Source organism: Rhineura floridana, chromosome 18, assembly GCF_030035675.1.
Source record: "Rhineura floridana isolate rRhiFlo1 chromosome 18, rRhiFlo1.hap2, whole genome shotgun sequence".
NCBI lineage: Eukaryota > Metazoa > Chordata > Lepidosauria > Squamata > Rhineuridae > Rhineura > Rhineura floridana.
In genome coordinates, this window is record NC_084497.1 from 8,891,524 (window position 1) to 8,909,805 (window position 18,282).

Consider the following 18,282-nt stretch of genomic DNA (forward strand, 5'->3'; position numbering starts at 1 on the left):
AACACTAATATTTTGATGTTTTTAATCTTGTCTTTAATCAACCGTTCTTAATGGTTGTTTTTATAAACCACTTTGAGGGTTTTTTTTACAATCAAGCAGCGTATGATAATTTGTCACCTAAAAAAAAAGCCATAAGGACTAGCAACTTGGAGGTGGTATTCAACCGACTCGTCCCATCAGCGTAAGGATTTCCTCTTCTGCAGTGGAACTTCTCCCCCTCCCTGTCCCCTTGGAAGATACCTCAAATCTGCTCCGGAGGGTTGAGGGCATCCCCAGAAACCACGACTGCACAAGTGGAAATCCTTGCACAGATGGGGTGCTTGCTTGCCTCAACACTGGACACAATCCTTGGGGTTGGTTTAAAAAATGAAATTGAACTCCATGCCATACCTTGACCCTTTTTTTTACCTGCAGGAAAGTGATTGTCCTGCTGACATGCCACCCCGAGGATGAGGTGGTCACCTAGCTGATCTTGAGTGCACCCTGTCTTGCAGGATTTGTATTCGGAGCCCCCCAGAATTCCCCACTGACTCACTTTTGTGTCTAACAGGACGCAAAGGAAGCGGAGCATCAGCCAGAGGCCTCCTCCGGCTGTGGGAAGACCCAAGCCGCAGCCGAAGATCTCTGGCCCGCGCTGCCGCGCTCTGTACCAGTACCTCGGGCAGGATGTGGATGAGCTCAGCTTCAATGTGGGCGAAGTGATCGATATCCTGATGGAAGGTAGGGAGGCTTTTGCACAGGCCCCACAGGACGATCCTTGACTCACAAACATGTTTTGGGGCAGGGGTGAGGAAAGCTTTTTTCTCTCTTGAGGATCGCATCCCCTCAAGGGAGGTAATATGTCGGAGCCCAAGTGGGACTGAAGCTAGCCATGGGTGGCGCCAGTGCCAAAAGTGTGCAGGGCCACCCCCTTTTCTGTCTCTCTGCTATCCCCTTCTCTTTCTATCACTCTGACACCCTCTTCTCTCATGTACCCTTTCTCACATACATACATACACACACACATTTCTCTCGTACACCCCCTTTTCTCTCTGACACCCTTTTGTCTCTGGCAACCACTTTTCTCTCACACAAATACACCTCTCTCTCTTTTGTACACCCCTTCTCTCTCACACACACACACATCCCCTTCTCTCTCGTACACCCCCTTTTCTCTCTCTCTGGCATTCCCTTTCTCTCTCTCACACACACATCCCCATCTCTCTCACTCACACACACATAGATCCCCTTCTCTCTCTCATATACCCCCTTTCATCTCTGATAACCCTATCTCTCTCTGGCAACCTCTTTTCTCTCTCTCTCTCTTACTCACACCCTTTTCTCTCTGTCACCCCATTTTCTCTCTTCCTGCCACCTCTCTCTCTCTCTCTCTGTGCCACCCTACACAGCCGGCTGTGGGGAAAAGGACAGATTGCTCTTGACCGAGGTCTGAACTGATCACTTGCAGAGGGATTGTGAAATTAGGCACGTGGACCAAACGGGACATGCAGGCTACATGTGTGCCACGGGCCACAGGTTGCCCGAGGGCTGCAGGTTGCTTGCCTGTTCTGCAGGAATAGGGCTGTTCAGGGACAGAGCTGGAAGAACGCCACAATCATCTGCTCTGGTGTAAATGTTGCTAGAAGCTTCAGGTGTTTAACATGGGAGTTAGAAATGTTTTCAGGACTCAGCGCATGTGGGTGGATCAGATTACATACTTGCATATTTCCTTCAAACCAACTTAAAAATGGCTTTCATCTGATTTAGTTTGTAGGCCTAGTTTCCACCGCAGTGGCTTTTACGTTACAAACTGCTCTGCCATTCCTCCAGCCCCCAAATTCCCTCCACCCAGAAAACTAGCATGTCAGAGAGAAGGGTTCTAGCACAAACATGGTTTTCTGTGTTTGGGGATTTTTCTATTTTAGATTGTGAGCTCCTTCTGCTCTGCTGTTGGAGTTTATAAGAGCGCTGCGCACATTAACTGGGCTGTTGTCAACATTTCTTTCTGACATTTGTACATTTCCATCTTGCCATTCCTCCAAGGAGGTGAAACTTCTCCCCTGCCCCTATGAATCCTCGCCACAATCCTGTGAGGTAGGTTAGGCCAAGAAGTTGTGACTAACCCAAGTTCCCTCACTGAGTTTCATGGATAGGATTAGAACCTGGGTTTCCCTGTTTCTAAAGCAATTAACCTAGGGCTGGAGAACCTGTGTCCCTCCTGTGCACAGTTATAAGATGGGGAATACTTGGCTTGGCAATACTACACGCGAGAAGCATCTTGGGACTGTTGTTGATCAAAAGCTGGATGTGAGCCAACAGTGAGATGTGGCTGCAAAAATGGCAAATGCTATTTTAGGCTGCATTAACAGTAGTTTCCAAATAGCGTGAAGTACTAGTTCCCCTCTATTTGGTACTGGTTAAGCCTCACCTTGAGTACTGCATACTGCACTTTAAGAAGGATGCAGACAAACTGGAACAGGTTCAGAGGAAGGCAACGAGGATGATCAGGGGACTGGAAACAAAGCCCTGTGAGGACAGACTGAAAGGACCAGGCATGTTTAGCCTTGAGAAGACCGAGGGGAGGTATGATAGCACTCTTCAAGCACTAGAAAGGTTGTTACACTGAGGAGGGCCAGGATCTCTTCTCGATCATCCCAGAGTGCAGGACACAGAAGAATGGGCTCAAGTGACAGGAAGCCTGATGAACATCAGGAAAAACTTCCTGTTAAGAGTGGTGCAACAATGGAACCAATGACCTTGGGAGGTGGTGGGCTTTTCAGCACTGGAGGCCTTCAAGAGGCAGCTGGACAGCCACCTGTCGGGGATGCTTTAATTTGGATTCCTGCATTGAGCAGGGGGTTGGACTAGATGGCCTTATAGGCCTCTTCCAACTTGACAATTCTATGATTTTAGGATTACTGGACTACAACTCCCATCATCCGTGACCATTGGCCATGCTGCCTGTTGGGGCTACTGGGAGTTGGGTATCTAAAGAGCCAGAGATTTCCCACTCTTTCTCTAACCACTACACTTCAGTGAGTTTATAGTAAAGATGGAGAAGCTTTTTCAGCTCACGGGCCACGTTCCCTTCTGGGGGCCACATGGCAGAGGCGAAACTGGGCAGAGCAAGTTTCTGCAAATTTCACCTCTGTACAGTAGGCTAGTTTCTACACAAACCCACACACTCCTCTCTGGCCTCCATCCAGGCAAGCCAAGAGGCACGATCAGAATTCAAGGGCAAAGCCCAGCCAGGCAAGATCGAGAGAAGCAGGGCCAGTGACCTGCCGAGAGTCCTGAGGGCCTGGAGGGACGCATTTGGCCCTCGGGCCTGAGATTTCCTACCCCTGATCTAAAACAACAGAATTCTTTGGGTGAGTGTGTTGACAGAGGGGTGTTTTTTTTAATAGATGCCTCCGGATGGTGGAAAGGGCGTCTCCACGGTCAAGAAGGCCTTTTCCCTGGGAATTATGTGCAGAAGATCTAAGCGATGCCCTGTCCTGCAGTGGCCCAAGCATGAGCAAGACACAACCAGTGGGAGCGTTACAAAACTGGCCCTTGAAACAGAGCCAGCTTGCACTGAGCGCATGGGACCCCTCCTGCGCTATACGTCACATTAAGACTCTCTGCCACCTTTTTCTAAATCCCGCAAACACTTTGGCTAAAAGCCTCGCTTAGCGAGAGCTCACAGAGAGGGGGAGGGGGGGGAATGAATGTAACTTTTGCACCACCCCCACCCCCAGCAGGTATTGTGTTAATATTTTAGCTGTCTTGGTGCTATCTAGGGGGTTGGACTTGATGGCCTTACAGGTGCCTTCCAACTCTACTATTCTATGATAAAGGGGGATGGCCAGTTGAAATATTTTAAACAGGGAGGAGGATGGAGTTATCCGTGCACACCAGAGATATTGCACTGCCTTGATGTTTTCTGCACAACGCCACAATGCTTTTTGTGGGCTGGGGAGGCCCAGCAAGGAATGAAAATAAGCCGTTTCAAAATGCATGTTTCGTAAGGTTGCTTTTGGACACAAGCACCCTCCTCTCGTTCGCAGAAAGGAAAGCCTTGTTGCAATTTGTTAAAGCTCACGGCCTGCGGGCTGGTGCAGCTAAGTGCCGCGGTCACGTAAAAGGAATCGCGCGAGGAGGAACCGGTTATGCCAAGGCTGGGCGGGGGGGTGAGACAGCAAAAAAAACAGCCCTTCCTATTGCTATGAACAGCTGAAACTCTCAGATCGCTAGCTTCTACGAGTGTGTTTTGCACTCTCTGTCACATGTACACTGTCTGCCAGTGAGCTCCTGGTGCTATGGGAGCGAGTTCATTCCCTTGAGGCAAAGGTGGCGGACCTAGAGAAGTTGAGCGGATTGTAGATGAGGCCTTCAGGGACATTTCAGCTGTGTCTAGGGACAGGAAGTGCTGTCCATTTCGTTTCTCTCTGGTTTGCATTTTCCCAATATTAAATTCAGTTCTCCACATTTCTGCAGTAATTTGCTATTTTTTTTTAAATCCTCGTTAAAATTCTCTGGGATTTTCGTGCAAATTTCTCCTAATAATAAACAACGCATTTTTGCAAGCCATTTCTCGTCATATAATGCATTTTTGTAAACGTACTGTTTTGGAAAGTGCGGATTTGACCAATTCAACGCGAAATCTGATACATTCAACTTGGGCTCCTACTAGGAGGAAGGATGGGATATAAATCTAATAAATAAGTAAATGCAAACTGAAATTGAAATTCTCGCTTATCCAGGATGATCATTCTCCTGCTTTCACGGAGAATGAGGGTTTTGGGGAAAGAGAGTATCACTCTGAGAAAGAAATTATCCCTTAGAAGGGACCCATTCCTTGGGAGATCAGCAGATATCCAGCCCAGATATCTTCAGGGCATATTGGGACCCCAGTAGTGTGCGATTTGAACATTAGGAACACAGATAATGGAGCGTGAGATGGACGTACAGACTGCAGGGTTAAATGCCTGCCTGAGGTGCACACTGGCACCAACGACATGGGGAAATGCAGCCGTGAGGTCCTGGAAGCAAAATTTAGGCTGCTAGGTAGGATGCTGAAAGCCAGGACCTCCAAGGTAGCTTTCTCTGAAATGCTACCAGTTCCACACACAAGGCCAACCAGACAGGCCGCAGCTTTGTAGTCTCGGTGCGTGGATGAGACGATGGTGCAGGGAGGAGAGGTTTGGATTTGTTAGGCCCTGGAGAACATTTTGGGACAAGCCAGGCCTGTACAAAAGGGATGGGCTCCATTGAACCAGGGTTGAGCCAGACTATTGGTGCAGAAAATCCAAAAGGTGGCCGAGCAGCTTTTAAACTGATAGAGGGGGGAAAGGCAACAGGAGCTGAGGAACCAATCTCCCCGCTGTGATAAAGACATACAAAATGAAGGCAATTTATATGGGGTAGGCCTAGACCTAGGCATTGTGAGCGCAGGAGCACAGGACAGCAATTCAGAGACCAAAGTACCCCAGACCTGATCAAATGGCCCAAAGCGGCTTGAAGAGAACCGCTAAGAACATCAGAAGAGCTCACTGGATGAGGCCAGTATCCTGTTCTCACAGTGGCCAACCAGGTGCCTGGGGGAAGCCCGCAAGTAGGACCTGAGTGCAAGGACACTCTCCCCTCCTGAGGCTTCCGGCAACTGGTTTTCAGAAGCATCCTGCCTCTGAATATGGTGGCAGAGCACAGCCATCGTGGCTAGCAGCCACTGATAGCCTTCACCTCCTCCATGAATTTGTCGAATCCTCTTGGAATCCAAGTTGGTGGCCATCTGCCTCTTTTGGGAGCCAATTCTGTAGTTTAACCATGCGTCTGTCCTGAATCTTCCAGCATTCAACTTCATCGGATGTCCAGTTCTAGCATGATGAGGGAGAAAAACCTTTCTCCACCTTCTCCACGCCATGCATCGTTTCATACACGTCCATCAAGTCGCCGCTGACTCGCCTTTTCTCGAATCGAAAAAAAGCCCCAAATGCTGCAACCTTTCCTCAGAGGGGAGCCGCTCTATCCCCACGGTCATTCAGATTTGCCCTTTTCTGAACCTTTCCAACTCTACAAATATCCTTTTTGAGGTGAGGTGGGGCTGGGAGAAAACCCCATCTGAAATCCTGGAAAGCTGCTGCCAGCCAATGTAGACAATACTGAGGAAGATGGGGTAACGGTCTCACTGACGGTATAAGGCAGCTTCCTGAGATGCCAAAGAAGGTACTGATGAAAAGGCAACTCGTTGCACTAAAAATGAGAGCATGGGCTTTATTATTTTGGGACATTTTACATTTTTTAAAATAACTTTCTCCACACTCCCAAAACTCTGCAAAGCAGAAATATAGAACCACCAAGAAGACTCAAAGCCATTCACAACTGAGCTTCCCCCCCCCACTTATTTGTAGAATAGCACACGGCATACCAACAGAGTTGCTACAAGCTACTGAGACTGAATCTGTCCAAATTTTGACAAAATTTTGTCAACAAATATGGAAAACTAAACAATGCCCCCCAGACTGGAAGCATTCAATGTACATCCCTATTCCCAAGAAAGGGGATCCCAGGGAATGCAGTAATTATCGAACTATTACCTTAATATCCCATACAAGTAATGCTCAAGATTCTACAACAAAGGCTCTTACCATATATGGAGCGAGAAATGCCAGATGTCCAAGCTGGATTTAGAAAGGGAAGAGGCACCAGAGATCATATCACAAACATATGTTGGATAATGGAACGGACCAAGGAATTTCAGAAGAAAATCACCCTGTGCTTTATATATTACAGCAAAACCCTTGAGTATGTAGATCATGGAAAACTATGGAATGCTTTAAAAGAAATGGGGGTGCCATAGCATCTGATTGTCCTGATGCACAAATTATACTCTGGACAAGAGGCTACCGTAAAGACAAAATATGGAGAAACCGATTGGTTCCCAATAGAAAAGGACGTGAGACAGAGGGTTTCATCACCCTACCTGTTTAATCTGTAAGCGGAACATACCATACGGAAAGCGGGATTGGATCAAGATGGAGGCGTGAAAATTGGAGGGAGAAACATCAATAATTTAAGATATGCAGACGATACCATACTCTTATCAGAAACCAGTAATGATTTGAAACGAATGCTGATGAAAGTTAAAGCAAAAAAGCAGGACTACAGCTGAACATCAAAAAGACTAGTGATGACAACAGATTTATGTAACTTTAAAGTTGACAATGAGGACATTGAACTTGTCAAGGATTATCAATATCTCGGCACAGTCATTAACCAAAATGGAGACAATAGTCAGGAAATCAGAAGGCTAGGACTGGGGAGGGCAGCTGTGAGAGAACTAGAAAAGGTCCTCAAATGCAAAGATGTATCACTGAACACCAAAGTCAGGATCATTCAGACCATGGTATTCCTGATCTCTATGTATGGATGTGAAAGTTGGACAGTGAAAAAAGCGGGTAAGAGAAAAATCAACCCATTTGAAATGTGGTGTTGGAGGAGAGCTTTGCGGATACCATGGACTGCGAAAAAGACAAATAATTGGATTAAACCAGAACTATCACTAGTAGCTAAAATGATGAAACTGAGGTTATCGTACTTTGGACACATAAGAAGACATAATTCCCTAGAAAAGACAATAATGGCAGAAAAAACAGAAAGGAGTATTATTTATTTATTACATTTATACCCCCCCTTTCTTTTCATGATTGAAACCCAAGGCAGCTTACATATGGTCCCCAGGCGGTCTCCAAAAAAGAGGCAGGCCAAATGAGATGGGATTGATTCCATAAAGGATGGCACAGACAAGATCTGAACAGGGTGGTTCATGACAGATGCTCTTGGAGATCACTGATTCATAGGGTCACCGTAAGTCATAATTGACTTGAAGGCACTTAACAAGCATGTGGATCATTCAGCCCCCCTCAGGATTCTACCTCATTTTGCGGAGAACAAGATTCCCACTTTTGGTTGGGAGTGAGAATCCTGTCAAAGGCCTTGCAGAAGCAGCAGGAAGAATTTGAGGTGGCAATCCAAGCATCTTCTTAGGTTTTGCATGGACAAAATGTATCCCAAGCGTTGCCTTCTTCCTCCTAGCTCAAGGGTTCCACTTCAGGCACGGGGCCCGAATGCAGCCCTCCAGGCATCTCTATCTGGCCCATGTCACTTTCCTAAGGCCACTTCCCTCAAGAGCCTACTTCATAGCCTCAAAGTGTTTGCGCCTGACTGGAAGGCCTCTTGCTCGCCTGGATAGAGGCGGAGGGGTATGATTGCACATGCATAAACAACCCTGGCTGTACAAAGGTGTAACATTTGTGGCCCCAGGCAGGTTGCCCACAAGGAGATACGGCCCTCAGGCTGAAAAAGGCTCCCCACCCATTCTCCCCATTTTTGGGCCCGACTCAAGGTTTTGCCCCCAACTATCCCAGGTTAAAGACAAGCACTTATTTCCGATTTGCAGTTGACCCAACTGGCCCAAGGTCACCCAGTGAGCTTCATGGCTGTGTGGGGATTCGAACCCTGGCCTCCCAGGTTGTAGTCCAACACCTTAGCCACTACGCCACACTGGCCCATACAGCACTGCTAAGACGCCCAGCTGTCTTGGAGCTGCGATACTGAGAACACAGGAGAGCACCCCTTTGGAAACACTCTTTCATGAAGTCCAAACAGCCACGTCTGGTGTGGCCGCAATCCAATGTTTTCGAGAAGGAAGTCAACAATGCCAGGAGAGATTAAGGGCAATAGTCACAGTGGAATATGCAACTGTGCCGTTTGCAAGAATCCCGATTCTTCTGTGAACTACCTATGCAAAAGGGGTGAGGAACCTTTTTGGCTCCACAGGACAGATCCTTACCTTGTGATGGCACCCACCTGTCAATCACACATTATGGCGATGTCACGTGGTTTACACATGGGTAAGGCTACCTACCTATCAAAATCCCTTCTGCTTCCCTTTTTAAGCCTCTGAGATCAGGGTTCAAGGGGGATGGGGGAGACTGGCAAAAGCCTCTTCCAAGTCTCTCCACATTTCCCTTTTAAAGGTTTCCAAGTTCGGGGACTTAAAGGGGGAGACTGACAAGAGGCTTGAAGACAGCTGCTGGAGCAAACGGGTGCAGAGCTGTCTTGAAGCCTTTGGAAAAGCCTCTTCAGAGTACCTCTCGCATGCACATGCTACTTCAAAGGGCACTTTTGCACATCGCTTTATCCCCACTTAGCTGATGTACAGGGGTTAAAGTGGATCCCTTGGGGGAGCATTATAACCCGGTGATGGAGGTTCCTCAGCCCTGCAAAACAGGAAGGCATTCCAGAAGTTGCTGGACTACAATTCCCGTAATCATCCTTGACCTAGGGATGATGGGAGTGGGGAGTCCAGCATCTGGACAACATTCCTCACTCTTGCTCTAGAGCTCAAGCTAAATCTCTTCCTGTTTGAGCATAACAACTGTTATTAAACATTAGAACTGGCAATAAAGTAAAATATAAACTTTTATTTAGAATTAAAGCAAATACTTCAGTATCACAAACACACAATATTAAACTTCCAAGAAATATACTGCTAATTTGGAGTGAGCATTTATTATTATTATTTTTTTGCACAATCACAACATGCGGACAAATCCAGGAGAAAAAAAATGATGACAAAAGTTGGAAATTTTCAACATCCTTCTCCCACCACCAGAGCAGCCTATCACAAATAATTCGTACAATGGAACAAGTCATTTTTTCCTTTTTCGTTGCGCGCGCACTATGCGTAATAAAGATGTTGCGAAAATTTCTACAGATTCATCTTCAACAAAGAAACAAGAAAAGCTCTAACAAGGCAAACACTGCAATCTAGTCTTCTTCGGAAGAGTCTCGTTCGAACGTGTAGGCCATGAAGCAAGCGTCGGGTCTCTTGGGAACGAGGGCATGCCCGGGTCTCACAATCTCAAAGCCCAAGAAGCTGAAAGTCCGGAGCAGCGAAGCTGCCAGGGGGAGGGGGGGGAGAAAAGAGTCAGTACAAGCCCCTTGAGACGTGGATCCCAGTGCTAAGATAGAATTAAGCTCACGGCTCCCCCACCACGCCCTGCACCCACCCCGAGGAATCCACATGTTCCTCAACCCAGCAGGCCCCACAGCTCCCCCCCTTACCTCTGTCATCTCTGTTCTTGTGGAAGCAAATGAAGACATGGTCTACTTGAAGCTGTTCTTCAGCAAACTCAAGAAGAACCGCAAAACTGGGGGGAGGAGGAAACAGGGAGCGACTGAAAATCTTCCCTCCCTCGCCATCCAAAAGTATTTTAAACAGCTGTGGTTTGGATTTGGGCAGAGCAAGTGTGATGTGGAGGGGGAGAAGGGACGCAAATTCAGGCATCACTGCCTGTGAAGCAATCTGGCCTACAGGCAGCAAAGCAGAGGATGGGCCCCTTAAGGCTCCACTGCCATTTACAGCTTAATCATCTTCTGGGCTGAACTGATGGCAGAGCAGATTCAACGTGTCCTCGACCTCCCATCGCCAGGCCCTCCCACTCCATGCCACTGGCGAGAACTGGCTTTGAGAATGAACATGCACACTGCTAGAACTGCTCCTTTATCATTGTTGTTATAGCAGCTCACAACTCAAAGTGGCTTCATTCTTGCTTTCCCACTAAACATAGGCCTCTCCCTTCAAAGGAAGAAACTTGTACTTAAAGGGAAAGCAAAAGTATAGTAGCACAAGTCCTCTCAGGTGTACAAAACCAAAACCCTGACTTAATAAGCAGTGCCTTTTTCAAGACTGGAAAAATCCCTCCATTCTCCAAAACTGGCATTTGAACAATTTCAATCCATCCCCGTTATGTCACCAGCGCTAAGCACTTCCCCAGATGTCTCCAAGAAGCCTACAAAATGGAAAAATGGAAATGGACTGCCTTCAAGTCAGCAACCCTATGAATAGGGTTTTCATGGTAAGCCATATTCAGAGGTGGTTTACCACTGCCCACCTGTGGGGCTGACAAGTGGGACCTAAAAGCAATTAACTCTCCCCTACTGTTGTTCCTCAACAACTGACATTCAGCTGCACACCGCCTCTGAACATGGAGGTTCTCCTTAGCTATCACAGCTAATAGTAAGCAAATAGGCCTCTCCTCCTCTACCATGAACCTGCCTGCCATCCACGCTCGCAACCATCTTGTGCCAGCAAATCCCACAAATTAACAACGGCGCAGTGTAAAGAAGCCTTCATGTTTTGGCTCCGAGTTGATAGGGACTAAAAGGGTGCCCAACCTGTCAGCCTCCAGACGCCGCAGGGCTCTTCATCAGCTCCAGCAAGCAGCAACACCAGGAGGACCACAGGTCAGCCACCCTTGGACTAGATCCCATTCCCCCTCAAGGCCCCTAATTTTGGGGGGAAGAAGGCTAAAGGTATTACACACTGAGCACTAGACGGCATGTTTTGGGACAAGCAATCAATTCAAAAGAACAGGAGATTCAAGGATGACTCAACAGGAGCTATATATTTGCCAAAAAAACCCACCCAAGCTTCAGCCATAACAGCAACAGAGGCAGATCCAAACTCCTCTGCGCCCTTTACCTGTCCTTGCTCCCTTCAGGCAGAGGGCCGTTGGGAATTTCAATGTACAAGTTGTTGCTGTTCAACACAGTTCTCCAACTGATGTGTTTGGCATCCGTCAGCCTGGACTGGACGTTCAGGATTCTCGTCCTGTTACTGGATGTTATTTCCTCTGTTACATTCAGCCGATTATCCTAAGAAAGCAAAGCAGAGAGATTTTTGCCATCCACTTCCAAAGCATCCAATGTTAGCTGCAGACTGATCCAAGGGCTTTGCTTCCATCCCAGCTATTTCATCTCATTAGTCTCCCAAAGCTGGCACATGGACCCCAATTTCAGTGGTTTGGGTAGAACATACAATTCAGATGAGACCTAGCCTGGAAGCTGCCTCACCCGCACCCCCAGGCGTCTTAGGCACTCAATGGTATCTTCTTGTGTTAACCACACTTGCAGTCCACACGTAGATACTTACAGAATAAAATAAGTTAGCTGAAAGATTGTGATCCCTCTGACAATTCCCTCGCCCACCTGGGATCTTCAGGGGTGGGTGAGGGGCATCAGGAGCACCACCGAGGCCCCGGACCCAGGTTACTACAGCAACTGAAGGCCACCCTGGAACCAAAAAAAGAAAGTGTTTAGGCAGAACTGCGCACACCCAGGGAGGCTGGCAATGCGATTCTCACCAATTAAAACTCTGTGCCATCAGTTCATTAAACAGGCAACAAGCAAAATTTCTTATGGACTAGTAACTGTCAGATTAAAGTTTGAACAAGCCCCCTCCAATCGCTTCCAACTCCAGGTGTCACATAATAATGGTCACACTCACATCTGTTCAATGACAACGTTACGTGAAACAATCCTGATTCAGCCCACCGATTCACTCAAACCTTTTGTTTCTACTACTCTGCGGAGTTACTTCAGTTTTCTGGGTTAACGGGAGCTCCAAATTCAAAGTTAACAAGCCACAAAGGGGGGAAAGAAGAGCATGCAGTAACTGCCACAGGAGAAAAACAGGCTTCCATTTGGGTTGCTTAACTGGCATTCTAACGTCCCATCAGCCCACCAACATTCTCATTCCTTTCTAGCATCTAGAGCTCCCTACATTCTCTAGAACCGGAAGCCCTTCCATATCCCCTGCTGGTTGCAATAAATACGTAAGACTTCCCTATTCCCAAAGATATTGTGCTTCTTTCTACCAGGCGTTGAAAAGAAATGCAATGCTAAGCAGCAAGCCGGTTTACAGAATTATCTAATATTTTAAAGTGTGTTCATTCAGATGCTAAGAACAGGACTTTTACATTAAAAGAGTCAGAGCTAAAAAATACCAACAGCTATTTGTGAATATCTAAGCTGTGATTACAATGTTCCATCCTGCTCAAATAAGTAACTTGTGCAGCATTCAAATGTAGTTATGTCAACAGCAAGCCAGGCAGACTGAATGGATCTTTCTCCCTTTAACACCAACAGCAGATGACAACGATTGCCATCCCAGTGAGCCCCTCCTTCTGCATCATCCTTCACCCTCTAGTTGTGTCACCTCAGCAGATGCAGTAGATCAAGGATCCCCTTGGGGAAATTCTCACAACCATCCTGCCAGCAGCCATTTGCTAAATGGCATCCGCAGGCAAAATGGTATGAACACCTGCCGCCATCCACCATTTTGAAAAGCCCCCCCAAAACCATCCCCTAAACCTTGAACACTACGCAACAGTGAGCCAAGGTCATCATGTTTAACAATCTGATTTATTTTCTCTCCTATCTGCCATAGACACTAAGCTCAAAGACTGATTGAAGTGACAAGCATTGTTCCTGCCACCTACACCCAGATAAGCTACTGTTGGCTTCCAAGGCTCTGGTGTAACAACAACCAGGGTTCGAATCCCCACACAGCCATGAAGCTCACTGGGTGACCTTGGACCAGTCACTGCCTCTCAGCCTCATGAAAACCCTCTTCATAGGGTCGCCATAAGTCGGAATCGACTTGAAGGTAGTACATTTACATTTAAGGTGTTTAAGCAGGCCGAATCGACCTATCGCCTGTATTTTATATCATACTGACCTGCCCTGGGAGCTTGTGGTGAAGAAGAGGTGGTAATAATAATACTATTATTATAAGAGGTCCTTTTCCATATATGTATTTTCAAGATTAACTGCAGGCTTGATGCCATTTGCCCCTCCTCTGGTTACCACCCACCTTGGGGCTTACCACGCACCGTGTGGACTGTGTTAATTTGGGTGGGTGGAGGGACAAGTACGTTCAGCCAGAAAACTGCGGAGTGGTTTTTAAAGGCACCTACTGAAACAACCCAAGTTTTCCAAGCTAGACGAAGCCCTCTCATTGAGCCGCCATTCTGCACAGGCTTCAACATCCCTCTCATCTTGCTGTCTGCAAAGGAACCTGCCCAAGTTGCTTATCTAAAGATGAGGTTTATATTCGATACAGCCAGGACTGTAATCACCGATTTGCTGCTTATCACCCAGCACTTGTTGGCTGTTGCAAGCAGGCTTGATTCGGTGGGCCTTGATCTGACCATGAATGGATATCATGGGTGCTCCCACTTGAAACAGATTATTTATACCCCAATTGTCCACAGATCCCAAGTGTGTACTCTGGCTTTGTAAACTTATTTATTACATTTATATCCTGCCCTTCCTCCCACACACCCAATCTTGTCTGATCTCGGAAGCTAAGCAGGGTCAGGCCTGGTTGGAGACTGCCTGGGAATACCAGTTGCCGTAGGCTTAGAGGAAGGCAATGGTAAACCACCTCTAAATACCTCTAACCATGAAAACCCTATGAATATATATATAAAAATAGATTCATAAGGTCGCCATAAGTCATAATCGACTTGAAGGCATATGACAACAAGCTCACTCCCAGAAGGAGCCCAGGGCAGCAAATTTAACACCCATTGGTAAACCAAGAGGACTCTAAGCAAAAGGGAGGCCGCTCGACTTGATTCAATCCAGTCAACAACCTAGAACCCCTGCAGGAACATTTTCCAGTAGCTCAAAAGCCTTACTGTGCTTTGAGACAATTTTAGCAGCTCTGCTCTGTTTCTTTTTACAGGGCATGCAGTGCGTCATCGATTTGCACACACAGAGTCTGATTATCCCAATGGCAGCGTGCCAGCCAGCCAGCGCTGTTCCAAGTGACGCTTGCATGATTTTATCAGGCAAAACTTACAGGTAAAGAAAACTTTAGTCCCCAAGACTGCTTCTATCCCTCCTCTATCCAAACCTCATCGATCCAGATTCCAAAGTGGATCTGGAGTTCATCAGGGGACAAAGCACACCCCTGGGGAATGAGCTAACCCAGGCTATTCGCTCCAATACCCAAAAGCAAAGAGCTTGAGATGATACATGCAACATTATTGGGAGGAGGACACTTCCCATTCCACTGGTTTGTTAAGCATTCCCCAAATCTGGTGCCCTCCAGAGGACGTTGGACTCCCAACACCCATCACTCCCAGCCAGCCTGGCAAACAATCAGGAATGATGGGAGTCCCAAAATGTCTGAAAGGCATCATGCTGGGGAAGGCTGGTCTGAACAGTTCTGTCCATATGGCTTTAGGCAGGTGGTCTCAGGAAGAACATGACCTCCCAATGAAGAAACCAATCTTTGGCATGGCATTCATTCCTACGCCTCATGCACTACAGTTCAGACCAGATCCCTTGCAGGTGGAAAGGAATACGGCCTGTCTGTCGCCATTATGAAGTAAACAGGCCATAATGGAAAGTATTACATGCAAAAGGACTGTACCTTGTTTACAGCTGATCAGAGAGCCAATCTCCCCATCCTCGGCTTGGTCCTGCTTTCTCAGTGCGACCCAAAGGCCAAATAAAGGCTCTTCTGGGACAAACTGAAACTTTAGCACTGAGGATTGGGAAGAGGGAGTTGAGGCAATGGGTGGCCAGAGCTATGCTTAACGCTGGTTCTGAATGGCAAAGCAAGCAAGGAAGGACAGAATCTCAAAGGGATGCCAGCGCCAAGCAAGGCCTCTTCCTCCTCACCTTGCACTTAAGGCTTCTACCCGTTTCTCAGTCGTGTGCTCCTTCAAAGAACCTGCCCTTTGCATACACAGTAATGCTTGACGATGCTGAACCAATGAAGTGCGAGTCTGCGTGCATTAGCAAACAAGAGATTGGGTAAAGGGAAGCAGGTCCCCACCTGCTAGGCAAAGGTGCTGTCAACAAGGCCTGTGGGTCCCATATAATCTCCTATGGCACTAGAAGAGGGACGTTCAGACCAAGCCAAGCCCAGAGAACAAAAGCAAAAATTGTCCCAACCGGACAATTACATCTCAATGAGACATCCTGAGAGAGAAAGAAGGGGGGGGCGGAAAAAGAGATTAAATCAGAGCCCTACTCCTGGTGAGAGTGAATGCAGTAAGGGTTTTCCTCCACGTACACCCCTAATGAATGCTGCCATAGAAAGCATATAGCTCTGCCTGGAGAGCTGCTGCCAGTCAGTGTAGACAATACTAAGCTAGACAGACCAATGGTCCGACTCAGTGTAAGGCAGCTCCCCAGGTTCTTATAACTTGAAAATTTTGTCTTCGTTGCACACACATAGAATATTCCACAAAAAAAGTCATATGGGTCCACATATTGAATCAAAGGCACAGTTCCCCAACAAAGGTGTACCCGCTGCATTCCCAGTCACTGACAAGGTTTTTAATTGTCCTCTCTCAAATATATTCCAGGGATTGGGCAGGTGCAAAGGAAGTCATGAAAAGCTGCCCCAAAATATTAATGGCTTCTTTCTGCTCCTAAATATATCAAACAGGGCTTCTCTCTTCCCTGGGGGCCGGGCGTGCGTGTGCTACAAGGTTTTGGCAGGGAAGAGATGAATCTGTCGCCAATTTCCCTTTATGAATAGATGTGCTGTTTCTCTTGCTTTCCCTGCAACTTATACTGAGCAAGGTTTTCTTGCTTTCCGGGATGGTGGGCATCCCAAGGGAGGAAATGAAGACTTTTCTTTAATGAAAAAAAGGAGAGTTTTCCATTTAGACTGGGGGTGGGCAGATTTCTCCCAACAACCTCTTCTGTCATACCTTTACTGGGTGGTGGATATGTTCAGGGTGCACTTTGAAGCAGTGGGGGGGGAGGTGCATCCCCACCCCTCCCAATGGTTAGAGAGAAGGTTTTGCCTCGACTGTCTTTTCAAGCCATCTAGAAAGACCTTGCTCTTCCCTAGGTGGCGGGCCCACCTTGGGGGGGGGGGGGGGAGATTACGAGAGAAGGGGAATTTCTCATTACAGAACAGAGATGTGCCTTGCTTTCTTTCACCATCATCCACACACACTTTAAAAAGAGTAGCCCCTCCTTTTCAGAGTGTTCGGTGCTTAATTGAAAGGGCAGGAATGACTAGAAATGAATTCTCCCTCTTTCCTGGTTGCCCCATGGGTGTACGAGGAGAGAAAGGGAAAATGTGACCCTCCCAAATGAACAAGAGTGAGGCTCCCATTCTTCCCACCCCCCTCCACGCACAACCTTTTCAAGTAGGGCCTCTTTCCTAGCTGTTGGCACTAAATAGCTATTTTCAGAGGTGGGATAAGCAACAAAGAAAAATTAACAGAGTGGTGCAATAATAGTTTTTTTAGACTAGGGAAGAGGAGGGGAAAACAAGCATGTTGCTGCTAAATTTACAGAGAGTGGGAAGTGTCTAATGGCTTTTTTGGGGGAGGAGCGAAAAGTGCACAACCTTACATTTTTAGATCAAGAACAGACAGGATTATCGGCCCCCAATAGCCTTTATAGTGAAAGTGGGGGAAGCTACAAGCCTGATTTCCCCCCCTAAATTAAAAGAAAGACTCGCTTAGTTCTGGGGGAGAAGACACTGAATTCGCCCTTATATGAGAAACGAGCTATGCCTCATCATACGGGGGGAGGGGACGTTTTAAGGGGGGGGAAAGGCGAACCTGAACTCAGGCCCCAAATGGGGGGATTACTTTTCTGTGTTTTTTTTTAATCTCTCGTGTCCCACCCACAAAAAAAATCATTTCTAAAAGTCCACACCTCGCGTAAGAAGCCCCCCACGCCTTAAAAAACAAATCACACGTTGCTAAAGGGAGAGAACGTGGGGTGCTGCTGGAGGAGGGGGAAAGGATTAAAAAAAGGGAAAGGGGCGTGACCAACGCGAGTCCCCACCCCCTGCTCGCGGGCGTGGCCTGTAGGGCGTGGCCAGCGCGACTAGGCCGCGGAGCGTGAGGCGTCTTTCCCCCCCCCCCGTCTTGTCCCCCCCCAGCTCTTTCTCCGGCCCCTGCCTCCCCCCCCCTCACCTCCTCAAAGCGGCGCTGCCGGGCAGGGCGGGCATGTTGGCGGCGTGGGTCTTTTTATTTCCTTCCTTCTCGCGGGCGAAGCAGTGACTGTTGAGGATCCGCTGCAGGGAGGATTTCACCATCCGGGCCGCCCCCTGGTCGCCGAACCCCCGGTCGGGTCTTTCCCCCCCCCTCCTCGTCTCCCCCTTGCTACGGCTTTTCTCCCTTCCTTCTTCTCCCTTCGGCTGCACAAAATGGCGGAGGAAAGACCTCAGACAGCAGCTTATATAGACAGGTGGGCGGTGCCTAAGGGGGCTGGCCACGCCCACCTCACGCCCTCTCCGCGTATTGGGGCGAAGGCCTCGCCCATCTCGAAGCGTAAGAGTGAAGAGCCGCGCCCCCTGCACAGCATATTTGGGCAAGGCCGCGCCCACTTCTCTCCCTCGCCCCCTCCCTCTTTTTACCGTTTTTCTCTCTGAGGTAAACAATATTTTCCTTCCCCTCCCCCATTCCACCTTGAAAGAGGGGAGGT

At 47.8% G+C, this 18,282-nt stretch overlaps 2 protein-coding genes across 2 annotated transcripts in view; one reads left to right on the forward strand and one right to left on the reverse strand.

Moving 5' to 3' along the window:
- Window positions 1-4,530, forward strand: part of MYO1F (myosin IF) — a 59,639-nt gene extending 55,109 nt beyond the window's left edge. The window contains exons 27-28 of the mRNA XM_061601343.1: window positions 551-720; window positions 3,387-4,530. Of these exons, the coding sequence (XP_061457327.1) occupies window positions 551-720; window positions 3,387-3,463 (247 nt within the window). The 3' untranslated portion in view covers window positions 3,464-4,530. The remainder of the gene's footprint in view (window positions 1-550; window positions 721-3,386) is intronic.
- Window positions 4,531-9,431: 4,901 nt separating this feature from the next.
- Window positions 9,432-17,990, reverse strand: OAZ1 (ornithine decarboxylase antizyme 1). Its single transcript, XM_061600653.1, is given in 6 exon segments — window positions 9,432-9,923; window positions 10,090-10,175; window positions 11,510-11,682; window positions 11,960-12,046; window positions 12,048-12,099; window positions 17,772-17,990. Coding segments are annotated over 6 exon segments (651 nt in total). The 5' UTR covers window positions 17,894-17,990; the 3' UTR covers window positions 9,432-9,792.
- Window positions 17,991-18,282: the final 292 nt, after the last annotated feature.